This window comes from Apostichopus japonicus, chromosome 4 (genome assembly GCF_037975245.1).
Source record: "Apostichopus japonicus isolate 1M-3 chromosome 4, ASM3797524v1, whole genome shotgun sequence".
Taxonomy (NCBI): domain Eukaryota; kingdom Metazoa; phylum Echinodermata; class Holothuroidea; order Aspidochirotida; family Stichopodidae; genus Apostichopus; species Apostichopus japonicus.
In genome coordinates this window covers 13,167,500-13,186,149 of record NC_092564.1, presented here as the reverse complement: position 1 = coordinate 13,186,149, position 18,650 = coordinate 13,167,500, and the positions used below count along the sequence as shown (strand labels likewise).

General features: G+C 38.6%; 1 protein-coding gene across 1 annotated transcript in view; it reads right to left on the bottom strand.

Moving 5' to 3' along the window:
• Positions 1 to 17,622, bottom strand: part of LOC139966490 (uncharacterized) — a 29,923-nt gene extending 12,301 nt beyond the window's left edge. Inside the window, exons 1-5 of the mRNA XM_071969551.1 lie at positions 17,236 to 17,622; positions 3,235 to 3,389; positions 2,320 to 2,458; positions 2,001 to 2,155; positions 616 to 781 (exon numbers count right to left, since the gene is read on the bottom strand). Of these exons, the coding sequence (XP_071825652.1) occupies positions 616 to 781; positions 2,001 to 2,155; positions 2,320 to 2,458; positions 3,235 to 3,389; positions 17,236 to 17,268 (648 nt within the window). The 5' untranslated portion in view covers positions 17,269 to 17,622. The remainder of the gene's footprint in view (positions 1 to 615; positions 782 to 2,000; positions 2,156 to 2,319; positions 2,459 to 3,234; positions 3,390 to 17,235) is intronic.
• Between the last annotated feature and the right edge of the window lie 1,028 nt (positions 17,623 to 18,650).

Below are 18,650 nucleotides of genomic sequence, written 5' to 3'. Positions count from 1 at the left end.
TTTGTAATATTAAGGTCAGCATTATTAGTTAAGAAATACAACTAAAGTTTCATTTGTAATATATTGTTAGCATTATTAGCTCTTTCCAAATGGATGAGATAATGGACTGTACTTGAAAAAAATCAAGTAAGTGCAAGGCTGAAGAGAGTTCTTAATTTGAAAAGAAGATCACACAACTCTATTGCATTTTTAATGCCAATAATGCAGGATTCTCTGAAAATATTAACGTCTGACATTTCAAAAGATGCAAACGATGGCAATTTGGGTATTTATGAAATGAACATAATAGGGATCGTTAGAGGGCTAAGGCAATGTTCCAAATTTTTCATAGGGAACAGCACAACTTGCAAATTAATGACATTCTAAGAACTGACAGATTTCTCCCTCCCAATGTTTCACGTAAAGGCCCTTCTTTTTTTGAAAACGTTACCAGTGTTCATCGTTGGAATTTACTGTCGACATAAAAGCAGTCGCATGCATGAAATACATGTGTTAAGAGGAAAACCATACATATGCCAAGCAAGTTAAAATGAATGTGAAAAAAAAAACGTGAAGTTATTTTGGAAAATTACACAATTTGTCTAAATTGTTTCAATTTTGGAATGTTTTGCTTACGATTTTGCAGAGAGCTCCTCTGTAGCCCGGTCTACATATTTTGGCCCCAGTTCGTGAATTACAGGTATAATGTCCGCTCGAATCGCTATCTCTGGGTACACAGTATGTATTACAATTACTTCCATAGTAATTACTCTGACAGTAAGCTTTCAATTGGATATTTGTTCTGCAGGGGATCAAAATAAAAAACAAAAAACAAATGAAAACGGTAATAACATAGCAACTAACATAAGACTACATTGCATTACCTGTTTCTCCCAGTAGGCCTCACGTCCAATTTCCATTCACATGAGAACTCCCGCCCAGTCTAAATTTCCAACAAGGGCCCTTTAAAATGAGTGAAGACACCAGTCGCCTTTCATTACTCCTAACACCCTGATTCTGTTATATAAAAGGGATGAAATCTAGTTCCATTACACCAGGGCGCTCTCCGCAATTCCATTACACAATAACATTTTCAAACTAGTCCTCTAAAACATGGGCAGACACCGTTGACGCTTCATTAGTGCAGACTGCCATATCCAGTTATATAATAGGAATGACACCCAATTCCCTGACATCATGACTTTCGCCCCACTCCCATGACATTATAGACTGCCAACTCCTGTATTCCCTTTATAATAGCGCCCCCTCCCCCATCTAGCTACGACGAAGTTATATATCCGATGCTGCTCGATAGATAATCTCAACAGAGCTGAGTGTATCCACATGATTCTGATGACAAAGTTCTAACCGTTCGGTGTTTAAAAGAGGGGAAGTTATATTAAAAATTAGATTATGTTATATTATATTTGCCCTACATTAAAACAACAGGATTCTTGATTTCGGTTAAATGAGATCCATTTGAAAGTATGAGATCCGGTGAAGGTCCCCTTTCGATACATTAACTATCCATTGTGCGTGACATATTCCCTCCCCCCTCCCCAATGAATGTTTATGATCATACAGTCATCGAAACTAAACTCAGTTGCCGTATCCTGTCGTACCCACAATTCACTGATCCATTGACTTTCACACAGAATTCGTCACTAGGTTTCTAGGTGATAGAACTTTTCAACGACATGGCCTACCTATCATGACCATCTTGGCACTTGCCAATTAACGCACAATGACAGATTAGAGTTTGAGCTAGGAGAGGTGGAAAATTAGCACGGTAGTTTTGAGCCAATGTAGTCAGCTCTCGTAGCGTAATCTCACTACTTAAATGCCTTCCTGATATTACACCACTAATACTTAGTTTATTTCATGCTAATTAACCATTGAGCCGGGAAAACAATGAGAGTTACTGCAAAGATGCAGAACGTCATATAAGGTCGCATTAGGAACTTTTTTTCTTTTGGACGGACGGACGGGCATTATTCTAATTGCCGCCTTTGTTCACTTACTCAGATGTCCCTTGACCCGTAAGTGTGTAAGAGAGGAAATTGGCTGTACTCTCCGTTCTGGCTGGATTGATGTTGATATTTCTGGCGTAAAAATCAATGTGATCGTCGGCGTTGTTGTCTTCATCCCATACATCAATCTTAATTCGTACACCACCCTAGAGGAAAGTTAAGAGAGTGTGGAGCAACATGATAAGGAGAACATAATGAACAGCATCACCGGTTGAGGTAAAACACTGTCTATCACTTTAGCAAAATCACCGTTTACCCCACCCAACCCCATCACCACCCGAGGCATATATACGTCTATGTTTCTACTTACCTGCCAACTGGCGATGTCGAATACAATTGGGTTAGCGATATTTGATGGTAGAGTTGAAGGAAAATTAAAGTCATCATCACTGGCATAAATAACACCAGTTTGAACCTTTTTGTAGGTGCAATGTGAAGTACTCATCGTACTGAAAAAAGAGGAAGAAAACTAATAAATGCAGAGTAATGAAAACGTAATAACTATATAGTCAAAATTAAATATTTGTTGATCTTAGAATGACAGATCAGCATTATTGTGTCCGTAAACTTTCTGTTACAATCCTATATTTGTTTGGATGCCTAATGATGCATCCGTAGTTTACAATATTGTTTTAGATGATCTTGTTAAGGCTTTGTGGGGGGGGGGGGGGGGTCTGATCTCGATGTGGGGATGTAGTCCAATCCCTTCACACGGTTCGGTCCATACATCGGTGATCCAGATATACGGCATTGCTGGTTAGTATTAAAATAATGTGATCGTAATAATGAATGCGGACTGAGGGAGGTTTCTAAATATCAGTGTAAAAATTACAAGCCGTTTATCCGCTAGTTTGCAACCCCACCCGATACACACAGAGAACACAGTTACTACTTTTGTAAATCTGAAAGTTTTATACCAAAGTAAAACTGGATCGTGCTATAAATCGGTAGAATGTGCTATTAGGATTACTGAGTATATGTGTTATCCCAACACATCCAGTTTTGGGATTTGTTGGGATTACACATATCGTCAGTTCTTACTGTAATCCTAATAACACATGCTAATTTGTCAGCACAATCCAGTTTTAACTGTGAGGCAAAGTTTTCAGATTTACAGTAGTTACTTTAATCTCTGTGAGAATCGGTTGGCAACGCACAAATTTCATCCTGAGAAAGAGAGAGAGGGAGAGGTGGAGAGAGGACGTGAGTCACGTGACTGACTGACCTTCCAGTTCGGTGTACACAGATAACAAAGCGGTTATCACAGTGGTCCCAGCAGAAAAGATCACAACATCCTCCGTCTAATTCATTATGAGTCGGGTTACGATATCGTACAAGTTTGAGTTCCAATGTCACACCACCCCAGGAAAACAGCGCCCTCTGTTGAAATGAAAAGAAAACAATTTACACAGGTGTACGGTACAGGACCGTGACAATATTATAGCAGTCAGATATTATAGTAGTGTAAATTACAATAATAAGAACAACAACAACAACAACATTAGTAATATTAATAATAATAATAATAATAAATAATAATAATATTAGTAGTATTAACAATAATAATAATAATAATAATAATAATAATAATAATAATAATAATAATAATAATATTATTATTATTATTATTATTATTATTATTATTATTATTATTATTATTATTATTATTATTATTATTATTAATAATAATAATAATATTAACAATGTAGATTTATATAGCGCCACTCCAGGAAACGAGTAACTGCCCAAAAAGTGCTCATTGCGCTTAAAATAAAGGAAAAGAACAGAATGATACGTCTGATATAGTCATAAATGAACCTCCTCCATAAAGTGACTCCTTCGCATATTTTCAAACAACATCATCATTATTTTTAATGCCTGGATCTTGAAGATGACGAAATAAACCAGTGAATGTTATTTAAGGGGTCATAGAAACTCCTGAGTGACCATAGAGAAGGTTATTGGGGGGGGGGGGCGCATTGCAAGAATGTTACCAGTTCTCATAGGATAGGGTATATCGGAGTGCGAGAGTGTAGGAGACAGGTAAGTGAGGAGTGATGTAAACATTCCAGGATGAAACCGGCAGATTTCACAGCGACGGTTGGCAGATGGTTTGGGGAGCACTTCGACATCTTCTAGCTCAAAATCTAATCAGTCACGGTGATATCATTTGAATGTGCCATGATAGTCCAATCGATCAGTGAAGGGATATTGATGGTATAGGACATGCTAGTTGAAGCTAGCTTCCATTTTCTACCGGCCTTGGAAAAGTGTCGAATGTATTCGTGTGCAAGTTAATGAAGCAATTAATTGCGGTATGACAACTATATAGAATTAAGAGTGGGGAAGGGTATAAGTTAACAGTATTACGATAAACTGTAGAATGATTTCTGGTTGATCGATGCAGTTACGTTATTGTGGATTTACACTTGATTTGGTATGACTGAAACGTGAAAATTGCTGAAACGTAGATAAATTTATATTGTTATGCATGTGCAAAATGGAAGTACGCCGTCGTAACTATACTGTCGTGGAAAATTACGGGATACGCAAGTGGAATCTTTGACATATTGTATGCATGGCGAAATTTGACTTAACTATCGATTATCTTTGTATATCCTTACAAGAATGTAAACTTGCAGTTTGAGTCCTATACTAATGCGAACAAGTCTTTGTCAAGACTCTAGCAAGTATATGTGCTAAGTCAATCAAACAACTTCGTAATAGAGACAACCCGTATAAATACCTAAATGCCATACAGGACTGTATGTCGAGTACAGTATATAATTGCACAGATCGTCCTTCAGAGATTATCGGGTTACAAGATTCCTACTACGAGAAAACTGACAAATCAGTCTTATTTGTTATTACAAGAAGAAATCCGTCAAGTCTTTTTGGTCAAATGGCAAAATCACCCCTCCACTCCCCCCCCCCTCATTGCAACGCATACCCCTCCCAATGGCCGCCAATTGATTTCATAACAGTAATTTTCAGGAATTGCAATGATCTGACGTGCTCCTCTCCTCCAGTGAGCAATGGTTCGACGGGTACCTCTCCTCCAGTGAGCAATGGTCCGACGGGCAATAGTCCGACGGGCCCTTCTCCAGTGAGCAATGGTCCGACGGGTCCTTCTCAATGAAGCAATGGCCTGAAGGTTCCCTCACCCTCTGTGAGCGATGGTCCGACGGGCCCTCCTCCAGTGAATAATGGTTTGACGGTCCTCTCTCCTTCAGTGAACACTGGTTCGACGGGCCCTCCTCCAGTGAGCAATGGTCCGAAGGGCCATTCTCCAGTGAGCAATAGTTTGACAGTACTCTCTCCTTCATTGAACATTGGTCCAACTGGCCCTCCTCCTCTAGTGAGCAATGGTCCGACGAGCCCTCCTCCAGTGAATAATGGTCTGACGGTCCTCTCTCCTTCAGTGAACATTGGTCCGACTGGCCCTCCTCCTCCAGTGAGCATTGGTCTGGCGGTCCCATTTATGCTCATTCTCTCTCTCTCTCTCTCTCTCTCTCTGTCCCTCCACCTCACGCACACACACAATTCCTTACATTTCTGATGTGGGGTGAAGTACAATATCTCATCTCTCGACACATTACATGTAGGGAGATGAGACAAGAGTTTGACCATATCTAGCTGCAAACCTTAATTACTCTTTGCATATTGAATACAAATACAGATGACCTATAACAGGAAATAAGAACTAAACTTACTTGCCTATTGAATGGCCTGTGAGTTTATACCAGCATAATGTTACGTCACAATACCTACCCGAAGTGCTGAAACTCAAGTATAAAGACGTTTAAGATATCAACAATATATCTTCAAAGCAGATGATTGAGTTTAATGAAGAAATATTCTCATTCCACTTTACCCACAACGTTATGGACTTTTCCTTGTCGCATCATAATGAGCAATATCAACGTTAATGAACTTGACATGATGTAACATTATTAGCGAGAAAGAGGTGCTAAACTTCGGAATAGTAGATTTGGAAGAAAGATGGCAACGAGGAGCAGTATAGTGATATGTAACCAGTGTTTGTAAGCTAATTAGATTGGTATGCATACGAATAGGGCTCACAGGCCGGAGACAGGCGATAAGAGAGGGATGAAGTAAATATATCATGATAACAATTACACCCGGACTATTATTACTCACAAATGTTTCTAAGCTTATAGGTACATCTGCTGTATAAGTGGTGGTTCTTTACAACCACAAAAGTAAACTTTATTCAAGCATGGTATACACAGGTAGTGGCAACCTTGACAACATTGAATAGTTTCATATAGCCTCTAATTCACGTGAAAACCATCAGAGATCACACGGGGATGCATAATGACCCTAAAAACAGATATATGTTCCTGGATGGAGGTGCCCTATACGTGGACATTTGATCATCTTAATGCCACCCAGATCATCTTAATGCCACCGCACCCCGTACAGCGTAGATACTAACCTGGGCAAGTGATGCAAGGGGGAGGGGAGCGGTCAACACTAATTTCATGTCCCCTGATTTCTTGAAAGAAATATTTAACCATGAGCCCTATTACAAGGCTTGGTCAAAGTTACACCACAAAAAAATATATATATAAAAAATAAATAAAAAATATGCAGTAAAAGTAATGCGACGTTGTAATTCAGAATATATGTGGTTCTTCTGTACAAAACTGTCTGGCTGCATTACATTCACTAAAAACAATATTTTTCACGCAGGATGAAACATTCCTCATTTCACGTCAGAGAAACATTCAAATATCTGCAAAATTAATCGATTGATTGCTTTTTATTAATTACAAGAATCGACCTCTCCTGAGCCAACTCTTGATATTCTTAGCTGGAGAGGGTGGGGGCTTCCGCGACCGCCATAAATTCTATGCAACAACCGTTACACTGTTAGAGAAAATATTGTTTTTTTTACGGTAGAATACCGGCAGCCAGGACGCATGCGCCAAGACGTAACTTTATCAAAGTTATTAACGGGGTAGTTATTAACGGGAAGTCGCGAATTCACGTTGTTATTTACTGCTGTATTGCAAAGTTATCTACTTTCATCGGGTAGATTTTTCCTTATTTTCACTTATATTTCATTCAACGGTTATGCCGCCCTTGCCTTGAAAGGCTAATGATGACATGTGACTACATAATTAAAGGATATTTACATACGGCATTTTTACCAACTATTTGCAATAGCAGTGGAAATTGCCTCTATAATTTTAGCACAAACAATATCTGTTCTTACGCAGTAAACGCATGTATTCATATTAAATGCAATATTTCTAACAACTTCCATGATTCATTAGAGACACTATGTCCACAATTAAGCACCTAAATTAAATCAAGAATATAAAATACAAACTGTCTGGGTATAATTATCACTATGAATATGCAAATTGGCAGTGTCCCGATGTGTGGTAAGAGATACAAACACCGTAATAAAGTGTAATTGCACATTCACACAAAGGTTAAATAATGGGTGTCAAGTCCTTATTACTGTACACCCACCATTAGGCCATTAAGAGCGTTCGACTGTTAATCTATGACAAAGAGTGAATTTTAATTTTACTTTCATCCCTCATGTTATTTTACAGAAAGGAGAGTGAATGTTAATCTACGACAAATGTTCATGCATTTCTTACGTTTCCCGTTAATTCAGCCTTAAAACACTGAAACATTGCGTGCCGGCGCAGTAATATTACGTCAAACCTTTACTTAACGTTTTTTGAACTGTACTCTCTGTAAAAGTCTCTGAGGTCGAAGGTAGAGAGCTATTTTCAAGTGGATCTTCAACACAGGGTGTCGTTTTCGTTTCGTTATCTCAGATGAGAGTCAGTCGTTACGCGGTTTGATCTCTTAGCCCCTGAGTGCGCAAAGAAATTTGTGGTGACCATCTCTTTGTTGCTACAACATTTGAGATAGAATTCCACATATATTTCATTCCTTTCTATGCTGTCTAAAAAAATGAAACGTGGTTTACATCCCCATTGTGTGGGAGTTCTTTACCAACGGGTTGGGGTCCGAGTTTGGGAAACTACAGGCCTACAAATATAATATAAGCATTCCATACTTAAACCCTTGATCTTTAAGACGTGTGGTCTACCAGACTTAACAATGGCAAAAAGGGATCGACCAGCGGAAATAATAGACATTAAAGCCTAATTGTGGAATTATTTATAGCATATACATTGTATACCGATCATCATATTTTATAGCAAACTGAAACAAGAATTGTCTTCCATGCGTGAATCGACAGAGCTCCCTAATAAAATTATTCAAAACGGTCAAAGCCTCAAAGGTTAACAGGCGAAAGTATGTTTTATAGAACGTATACAGGTTGTCTAATTTTTGTTTCATTTACTAACTTGTATATGATGGGTGATCCGTTCATCACATCTTGACATAATAATAATAATAAGACTTATAATGCGCACACAGCACTCAAAGAATGTTCATGGCGCAATGACATAACATGACATCACGTTTTGTAGGACAGTCGGAACAATAGCCTTATACATAAGCCCCACCCCACTTCTTTCACCCTTCAGGTAACAACGACCCACTCTTTGAATGAAAGGGCTATAGTCACCCTCAAACAAACTGTACCCCAACATTGCCATGGGCTGTGAGGAACGAGTAGTATCACTGATCGGAAGCTCAGCATTTTTGATGGGGTCTGTCCACATATATGATGTGGTCTGCGGTTCTAACCAATGAAATAACCAATCTTACCAATCAGACAGCCCAATAACGCTCCCTGATTGGATAGCCCTGAAATTGACCTCGTTTAGCACTGAGCAAACCTAATATATGGAATGAATGAAGCCGCAACATATAATTAGTGGTAGGTTCCTGATTGCTTGACAAATAACGTTAAATAAGATAACAGAATACATGTTTGTACGAATAATACTAAAAGAGTCTATATATGTAAAGTGGTATCTGGTATACGGCAATTGTTTGTTTCTCTCGGTGTTCGTTTCACAAGATACACTAATGTAGGCCCATTTGAAGTCCTATCATTGGTGATTTGAAAATAGGAAGAGAACCTTGAATTTGGTCATGTGCGAAAAGGCCTAGGGACGTATAGAATGTCTATCAATGAGTCAGGCGGGTTGGGGTTGCTTCCCTATTCCCCTATCCCCATATATAGAACAAGAAAATCGGTCTGATTGTGGAAAGATGCGTTTCGGCATTTTGTCCTCTCTTCCTCTTTCCCGCCACATTTCCTGTTCCCCACCACACTACCCCTTCCTCTTCTGCCTTTCCAGCTTCTAAATTTTTAAGTCTGTGGAATAAAGTTGGTCCCGAAGAGAGATTGTCACCTGTTTTCCGTCGCTAGAGTAGGCATCCTTCCACCGGTGAAAATTTATCTGTATGTAAGCCATGCTACTCCATGACAGTCAAACCAAGCTAGGGCCAAACTCACAAGTCACGTGCCTGCTAGTGGAAACAGACCTAGGACGTCACATGGTACACACGTCTCAAAGGCAAAGTAAACCCACTCACGTGATTGTTTAAATAAGGCATCCTCTTTGAGTTCATTTGGAAGTCTTGGTGCGTAATATTTTAAGAGTGAAAAGTAAATATAGCTTTAAGAGTGAGTAAACATTTTTCTTAAAAGAACAATGAATCCGAGGTCAAATTGGTCAAGGCATTCTTTCAAACAGTCGCCAACAGGAGCAAAATGAGCGTGTTGTCCAAGTAAGTGGTTCCTTGTATACTAAGTAACCATTCGGCCTTTGTATTTTCAATATTTGACTGAAATATAGCTTCACCATGTTACAGTATAAAACAATTTTACAGGAAACAAGAAACTCCAAGGTTGTGTCTTTGCTGAAATCCAGATGACAATTGGTTAAGGTACCTGATGCAATAAGACATCTCGATGTTCAAACCTCAATGTGATTTCTTTTGGACAAGTTCCATTTTTTATCCCCATTGTTGAAGAGGTTAAACCCTGTTTTATTGATAGGTCTACTCTGTAAACAGTCAGACTAATGATACGCAATAGAAGAAAAACATGATTGCATCGGGTCACAATTGGTACCGTTTGTTCGTGCCTGATTTTTTTTTTTTGGGGGGGGCGGGGTTCATTCCAAAATTTTGGTAAATTTCAGAGAAAGAACTGAAGGAAGTTCCCTATGAGACCGATCAGCGAGAGAAGTAGATATACCCAAATATATCAATTGAATAAAATATGAATTGTATTTTTTCCAAGCATTTGGAAGATGAAAATTAACAATTTATGCCACGAGTATATTATTAAAGATATCTCTAGAAAGTCAGTTTCGAATTCGTCCTTTGTAAACGCTTAAAACAAAAGAATATGTCATTCTCATCGCGTAAGTGTGTTAAGTGTTCCTCACTTGTATGCTAACCTTACGTCATTATCTCCACCCACTCTTCACCTCTCTTTCCCTTCCCCCTTTTATCTTCATCTCTCCACCCCACCCCCCCTAACTTTTTCTCGTTTTCCTCCATTTTCCTCCAACCTTTACACTTAGGCAGTAATCTCACGTAAAATCTTGGTAATTGATGTCATGATGTCATTTCAAGCCCAGCTGCAAGAATAGATCGAATATCATATGACTTGTGTCAGTCAGGAGTTTATACCAAAGATGAAAATATTTACAAACTTTATCAGCTGATCTCAGGTATTCCGTATATAAGAAAGATATCGCAGGAAATTCTCAGCTCCAGTTTACAATAGCAATATTCTCACCTATTATATGCAAAACAGAAATTGATGAAATAATCAACTTAGCGCGTGAGACCCTTTGTGAAACTGAATGTGGACCTTTGACCTTGTTATGATTTAAGGAGATGATTGCGTAGCCTTGCGTATACCGACGTTAAAATACACAGAGTAATATCTCTGAAGATTAAACTTTCAAGTTGAATTATAATTAGAAAACCATTATGATCAAAGTGAAACCATGTAATATCTGCACACTGGACACCCCTAATGTAAGGCCATTACATTCGCACGAATTAATACAGTGTTTGAAGGTATTCAATCGTTTTATTACGAAGTGTTTCTAGAGCATATATGTAAAGAAACACAATACAACGTCAACACACATAGCGTTATTCATACTTGAATAACGGTCTGCTTTCCCACAACACTTGCAATCATCCACAAAATAAGGTGATCGCCAAGATGAGAGTATAGAATATAGGCCTAGTGATGTACGTACTTGGACTTAATAACAAATGGTTTCCTTCGGCACATGTGGGCTACCGTATGTATGAAGAAGTCATTATGTTATGTGATCAAGTCTTCCTGGTGATTATTGTTCACCTTCGATAAGCTGACCCAATGTGTGTAGTCTAGTATATAGGTTGTTATTACCCTGGTGTATTTGTATATAGCAGCAGGGGAACAGGGGGCGGTGGCGGAGCGTCCATAAAGTCAGGGGGCGGATGCCCCCCTGACGGACTCAAATGGACTGCTGGCGCCCTTTTCAGCTTTTTACCACTTTTTACTTATTCGCGATTATTGACTTTTTTTTTATTGCGCTCTCATCTACCTATTGACATTTGTCACATTTATTTCGCGATGACACCTATTTATTCTTCGTTTATCTGCAAATTAGCAAAGCCTGGAAGGGTCATTTCCGGCGATCTAGGGAGTATCTTTACTCAAAAATTTCGGTACGCCCCGCGCCAACTCGTGGTGGCGCTCCGCTTAGGTAGTGTCGGAAGCGCCCCTACAGACCATTCTCGCCCCTTGATCAATACCACTAGCTCCGCCACGGGGGGGGGGGGGGAAGGGGTATACAGCTCCCTGTGTTGAGGCAGTCTAACCAGGTAAAGATTTTAAACCACTACACGTGGAAAAACTGGACAATAGCATATGACATGTATAAATCGAAACATTAATTACTACAGGGTTTGAACCATCAAGCTTCATTTTGTGAACATACTTTGTTTTATACAGGTTTTCACGTGATGGTATTTTCAGGAAACAGCTACTCTTCGTTGACGCCGACCCACCTCCCCGCACCCTTTCCCCACCCTCCCCATCCTACTCCCTCGACATATAAACACATACATACTATAATGCCATATATACGGCTTCATCAGGTGAACGAAACTCCCTGTCCGGCCTAGACTATACATACAGCTTTAAATAAACTACTGTGGAGTATATGGAACGGAAATCTTCGATTTCCGATATCTTATTTATCGGCATACAGTTTAATAGCACAATACAATGAATCGTACAGTGTGTTGAGGTTATTGGCTAGTTTCCAAAACATTGCCGCTCACAACGGATTCAGTTTAGTAAATTAGGTACTGTGTTCGAAAATAATTGGTACTGAATGACCTACTAAATGAACGTATTAGAAGTTTTGGATGGTCACTGTGGGAAACGAAAACCACCAAAAGTTGTATGAGGTACATGAATTGCGGAAAACCACAGACAAATAAGTAGTCTGTTTGACAGGTGGTCGGTCTAACTTAACCACAAATGGTTTTCTTACTTAGAATAGCGCACAGGTAGAAATGTAGAAATTTACAGGTAAGTAATATGTATATATGTATATATGTATATATATGTATATATATGTATATATGTATATATGTATATATATATATGTATATATGTATATATGTATATATAAATATATATATATTTATATATATATATATATGTAAATATATATATATTAATATATATATATATATATATATATACATATATATATATATATATATATATAAATAAATATATATATATATAAATATATATGATGTAGGCTAATTTACGAACCATTTGCAATGCAAACAGTTCTTTAATTATTTAACAGTGGCGAATGCCCAGCTGTCTCTTTCAAAAGTGTTGCAAATATATTCTATGTCTTGATATTCTGGTATTTTTGACTCCCCTGATATCTTTCAACGGTAGTTTACCCAACATTGTGACCTATACTTTTAGTGCGCTCGCGAAATCCAGGGATAACTACACTTTTATTATCATGTTATGTTTACATATTATAAGAGTGCCATATAGGTCACACTGTGTCTAGTTTCAAAATATTTGTTTCCTAAGTCCTGTAAAATAATATCTCATCAACTCATAGAAACAGGCTAAGCATCCTGTATTTTCGATCTATTTTATACTTCCAAGAAATATTTTAGAAAAATAACTTCATAATAGTTTATTTTAGTAACTTCCACAGGTCAGTTCCGAGATAGACATATAGATCCGTAAAAGAAAAGCTTCCTTGCTTGAAGAGATGATTCCACTTTGAACATAAATTTCAGACTAATAAAGAATTTGTTTAGAGTGGGAACCTTTTGTGCCAATTGTTTTAAATGTCATTTGATGGCATAAACGTGATGTGCTCCCACTGAGGTGTATATTGCATCTGAGAAACTGACCAATAGTTTGCGTGCTGCCCTTAGTAGCCCAGCCGTTTTTTTTTTTGATGAGCTCTGATCTTTAGATGGCCATTTATCAAAGAAAGTAGAAAATAGTATGAAAAAATAACCCTGAAACGATAAACAGTGTTGTCAACACGCACTACAGCAGAATAAAATCAAGTATGTGGCTATATATAGCTTTAAAAGCTATAGCAAGGCTCGCCTTGAATCTTGTATGTTAATTTATTGGCCCATTTCGATAAATCTCGAAATATTGTAAGCCGCGCCTCTGAACAATTTGCACATTACTATTCCCGATGCCAAGAGAGCTTTCTTATTTCCATGTATAGGCAGGAAGGCGTTTAGAATCCGATTCTTCTGTGTTAACTGTTAATCTACTTGTATAATGGTCTAAAGGGAATATCAATTGTTATTGAAACACTTGCATGTCTTTTTGAAGCAATACAGTATAAAGACAAGTCCACCAGAAATAAAATTGACGTCAAATATTGTGCATTGTGATGCATATTTAGGTTATAAATTCTTCGGTACGACGGTTTTGTGGGATTCAAAAGGCGGGAAGGGGGGGAGTATACACTCTCACACCCCCTGGATTCCCGCCTATCTATGATATACACATAGGCGTACGAGGCGGGGGGCAGGGGGGCAGACTGCCCCCCCTAAATTTCCAGAGGACAAGAAATTCGGGCAAAAGTCCTGAAAAATTCGGGCAGCCTAAGAGGAGAAAAAATATATATATATTATTTTTTTTCTCCTCTTAGGCTGCCCGAATTTTTCAGGACTTTTGCCCGAATTTCTTGTCCTCTGGAAATATATATATATATATATATATATATATATAAATATGCAGTAGCTTGCCCGAATCTTTTTAAAATTTTTGCCCGACAATTCCATGATTTTTTTTATTTAACATCATGATGCCCGAATATTTCCGTGTAACACCACCGTAAGCGCAGTTCATCTGGGCTACCACGCTTTTTGCACGATCAATTTTTTTCTAACTAGTCAATTGTGTACCTGGACCAAGGGCGGCGGATGCGGGGGGCACTTTTTCCTGAGGTTAAAAACGTGCCTTTTTTCTACATAAAAATTGAGGTGCCTCAAGTTAGCAAGAGGCCAGGGAACCAGAATGAACACTCGGGAAGGGCCGTTTCCGGCCATCTGAGGGGTTTGTAAAACCAAAAATTTTCTTGCACGCTCCGCGCCAACCTATGGTGGCGCTCCGCTCAGATAGTAGTGCATACAACTTTGCAAATCCTGGCTAAGCCCGTGACTTTTAATGAATTTCTGTGGGTCAAACTCAAAGCTATTTCGAATGAAAAATATTTATTTAGATATTAACAAGAAAAAAATCTAATTCGGAAGATTCCTACATTAGCAACTAGCATGATTTCACCTCATTTTGTCTCAAAAGAAAACTTGTTCTTTGTTTCCCAATTTGCGCTTTGGATATTGCAGTGCTAGTATGCATATTTTCCTTTAGAGGGGGGGGGGGGCGTTGATGGAGTGATGTGTTTACACAAATAAGATAATACAATAAGAGTTATAAAGGGTACTAAATATAAGGCTGCATCAGTCCAATCGAATATCTGCAAAGTGCCCTTTGATGTCGGTGCCCCCCCCCCAAGATTAAAAGTGCTTCCGCCGCCCTTGACCTGGACATCCCCAACATGAGTGTATATAAGAAACGTATTCTTGTTCATGGATGGTGGGGGGGGGGGTGCCTACAAGCCTAGAAGTACACGTTTATCATATTCTTTGTTATATTTTATACTTTTTTATGAGACAAATTGCAGTCTCACCCGACACAGCGACATTATCCCGCCTACGTGTCGTTGAACAATTTATGTTTTTCTGGAGGTAGCTGAGTACTGTGTTAAAATAATAAATAAGGTAACTAAATAGGAGCTTCAAAAATATACTGTCCCATTTTTCCCCTTCAAAGTGATGTTACCATTTTTTCTTCTTCTAATTTACCAAATTTTTGGGGAAGTGTAAATCTCTAAATCGTGAGATTATAAAATAAAGAATGTTTAGATGCAACTTGCAAGGCCTCAGAAGTGCCGTTTCCGGCAATCTGAGAGGCATTGTGTGCCAAAAATTTTCTTGTACGCTACGCGCCAACCGATCGATGGTGGCGCTCCGCTTAGATAGTGTCACGGGAACTTTCGGGCACAAAAAGTTCTGCCCCCCAAACTGAAATGGTCCCGTACGCCTATGGATATACAATAGCTGTCCACATCTTATTCACCACCGACATCCATACCACCAAATTGGTGGTGTCCGAAATCGTAGTTATTATAGGCAATGTGTCCCGAATTAATGGGGTGTAAATCGTTTATCTTAAACATGCAGCAGGAAGTTGAGGTATTTTGTTCAGCTGTCGACACGTATAGATTGTGCTGTATAATAATAATAATAATAATAATATGTCCACAGTGGTTGTTATAATAGTCTCGAGGTGATATAGCTAGGGTATAGCTGGCCTGTAAGTGACGAGCAGTTCATTGCTAACGTTATTTACGTTTGAATTAAAGAATATTATAAGGATATGCTTGAATATTTCTGTGGATAACATAATTGCATTATAACGTAATAGTTTCCAATGAAAAATATATTACTATGGCTATGCAGGTGTTAGTTGTTTTCAATGTTTTTAGTGGTGACCGCCGGGGTATAAATAAATGAGTTGTTTTGTTATATTTTCCTTTGCTGTAAGCGTAGTTCACTCAATTGCGTTCTCTGATAATCTATACCTCTGGCGAGGCTCAATGAATGATAACCACATTATCAAATATGCTAACAGTACAAATCACACATGTATGACTAAGTTAAACACAACAGCATTCTCGGAATGCAATGCAGTTGAATATAGGCTTTACAGTAGTATCATCGGATAACCGCAATTATTCACACCATTGATATTTCTATACGTTTTGGAAATGTTGAAGTCAAATTCTGCCATGCTATTCTGTCCAATTCATTCTGACGCTTATATGCACAAAAAAAATCAGAAAGCAGGAAGTGAATATGATACCGAGTACAGGTGTGGTCGTTCATAACATTTTTTTGAGTCGGGAGAAACTGTCAGTTTGAAAAAAAAAACTTTTAGTGCAAAAACAGGACTAAGTCATAATACTAAATGCATTATGAACGGTAATCAAGGGCGTAGGAACCGGGGGGCTGGGGGGGCGCCAGCCCCCCATTGAAAAATATGGAGGGGCGGAAGTATCATTCCGCCCCCCCCCCCCCCCGCTTCGCAAGTCAGAAAACCCCTTTTTCATTTCCAAATGAGAGAAAAAATCTCATTTGGAGCACCAAATTGCATTTAAGGCCAGGTGAAATTGCTAAATTATATACAAAATGGAGTGGGTGGGTTGAAGTGTGCTATATTGCACCAAATTGCATCTGAGGCCACCTGGAAATGCAAAAAAATCCAAAGGACCTTAGACCTTAGACCCCTCCCCCAGGCCGTCCATCAGTCTTCAGCCCCCCCCCCCCCCACTCAAAAGTACCTTCCTACGCCACTGACGGTATTAACACGTAAACATCTATATACAGTACGGATATCAGCATTCCTCAATACCTATTCATCACCCCCCCCCCCCCACAACGCAAAAAAATATATAGGCGAAGAGGCCATATTTTAGGAGTTCTGCTAAAAGCGGTATTCTTTAAAAATGAAACAGTGATCAAATTAATACATGCATGTGATATATAGGACCATAAAGGCTATAATACATTCAGTCAAATATGCAGCATTTCAAATTGGATAAACATTTTATGAAATTGAAAGCCATACTCTTGTTCGAAAGTATAATGATAACAAACTTACCTCCAAAATAAGAAGGGCGTATAATATCAACATCGTCCAATTATTGGCTTAACGAACACTTTTGTCAAACGTGCCAGTGCACTGTAATTATATATAGATAATGCCTTGACAATAGCCTATACTGCACTCGCTTCTTCGTATATATGCTCTTCCTCCGATCACTGTATCACTGTGACTGCTACCTAGCTTACGGTAAAATTGTATAGTGCAGAACAAAACCGCTCGAGAAAGGAATTATACGCCTCAGTGACCAATTTATTTATGGCTTTGATAACACGAAAGCCGATGCTGTTCTCCTAGCTGTACTCCTCTATGGTATGACTGTTTCTCCGTATATGAAAATTCTACCTAACTATATCATTCACGTGCTTTTGTTTATCAACAGAGAGAAACCACGCTGTAGTAATATAGTATAGTAGCAACACCCGGAAATTTTCAATGGGTGTGTAAAAATACGGATGCCTTGTATGGGCGATATTTAATATTTATATTTACCATTTGTTTTTTTGTTTTTTCATATATGTTAAGAGTTTATTTCAGTAACAGTACTAAACTTTCTACTTCAGTCTCACTACCGTTTGTCTGAATATTATTCTTCCAAAAAAAAAAAAAAATCTTAAAAAAACCATAAAATTCTTATAAAACCCATAAAATTCTTTAAAAAAATATAAAAATTGCGGATACCGTAAGCTTCTCATATTATATTTCACCACCACTGCTCTGTTAATAAACTGGTCCCGGGAACTAATTGTGGCATGCCGTCCTTCTAACAAGATTACATCCTGGTATACAATTACCCTGATACGTTCATCATTACCAGATAACATAATCTTAACTCACAAACCGTTAAGTACCCAACTATTATAGTATACTGTACGTATAGTTTCCCTTTGTCGTATATTGTTGACCAGGAAACTGTTACTCTATAAGGCGCTCCCTGATTGGAACAAGGACACATTTCTGACTCAATCAAGCTTTAACTAGGAGACTATTGTGATGTGTAGGAATGAAAATGGAACTCGAAGTGAGCAGAAATAAACCCTCAATTTGAGTCACAAAGTATATAATATTAGAGTATAGAGACGTAACCCGTGTGAAAAATGTTATCACTTATGTGGCCCACGTAACTCACCCCCCCCCCCCCACCCCACATTTCTTCAAGCTTGAGTGAATTATGCTCCAATTTTTACCGGCGGTTCCCGACTTCTGTCCCAATCCAACCGGCCCTCCAAATTGTTCTTCTGTAGTGATCAGTAACATGATACCGTACCAGTATCCAATGACGTCGAGAGGCAGGTCGGGTCACGGGGACGGGGTCAATTGTCGACAGTCATCCCAGTTCTTCAAAGCGTAAAGAGAATACGCTATTCTTCACACATATTTCGCCGGGCCCCCTAATTGACCGCGTGACCCGG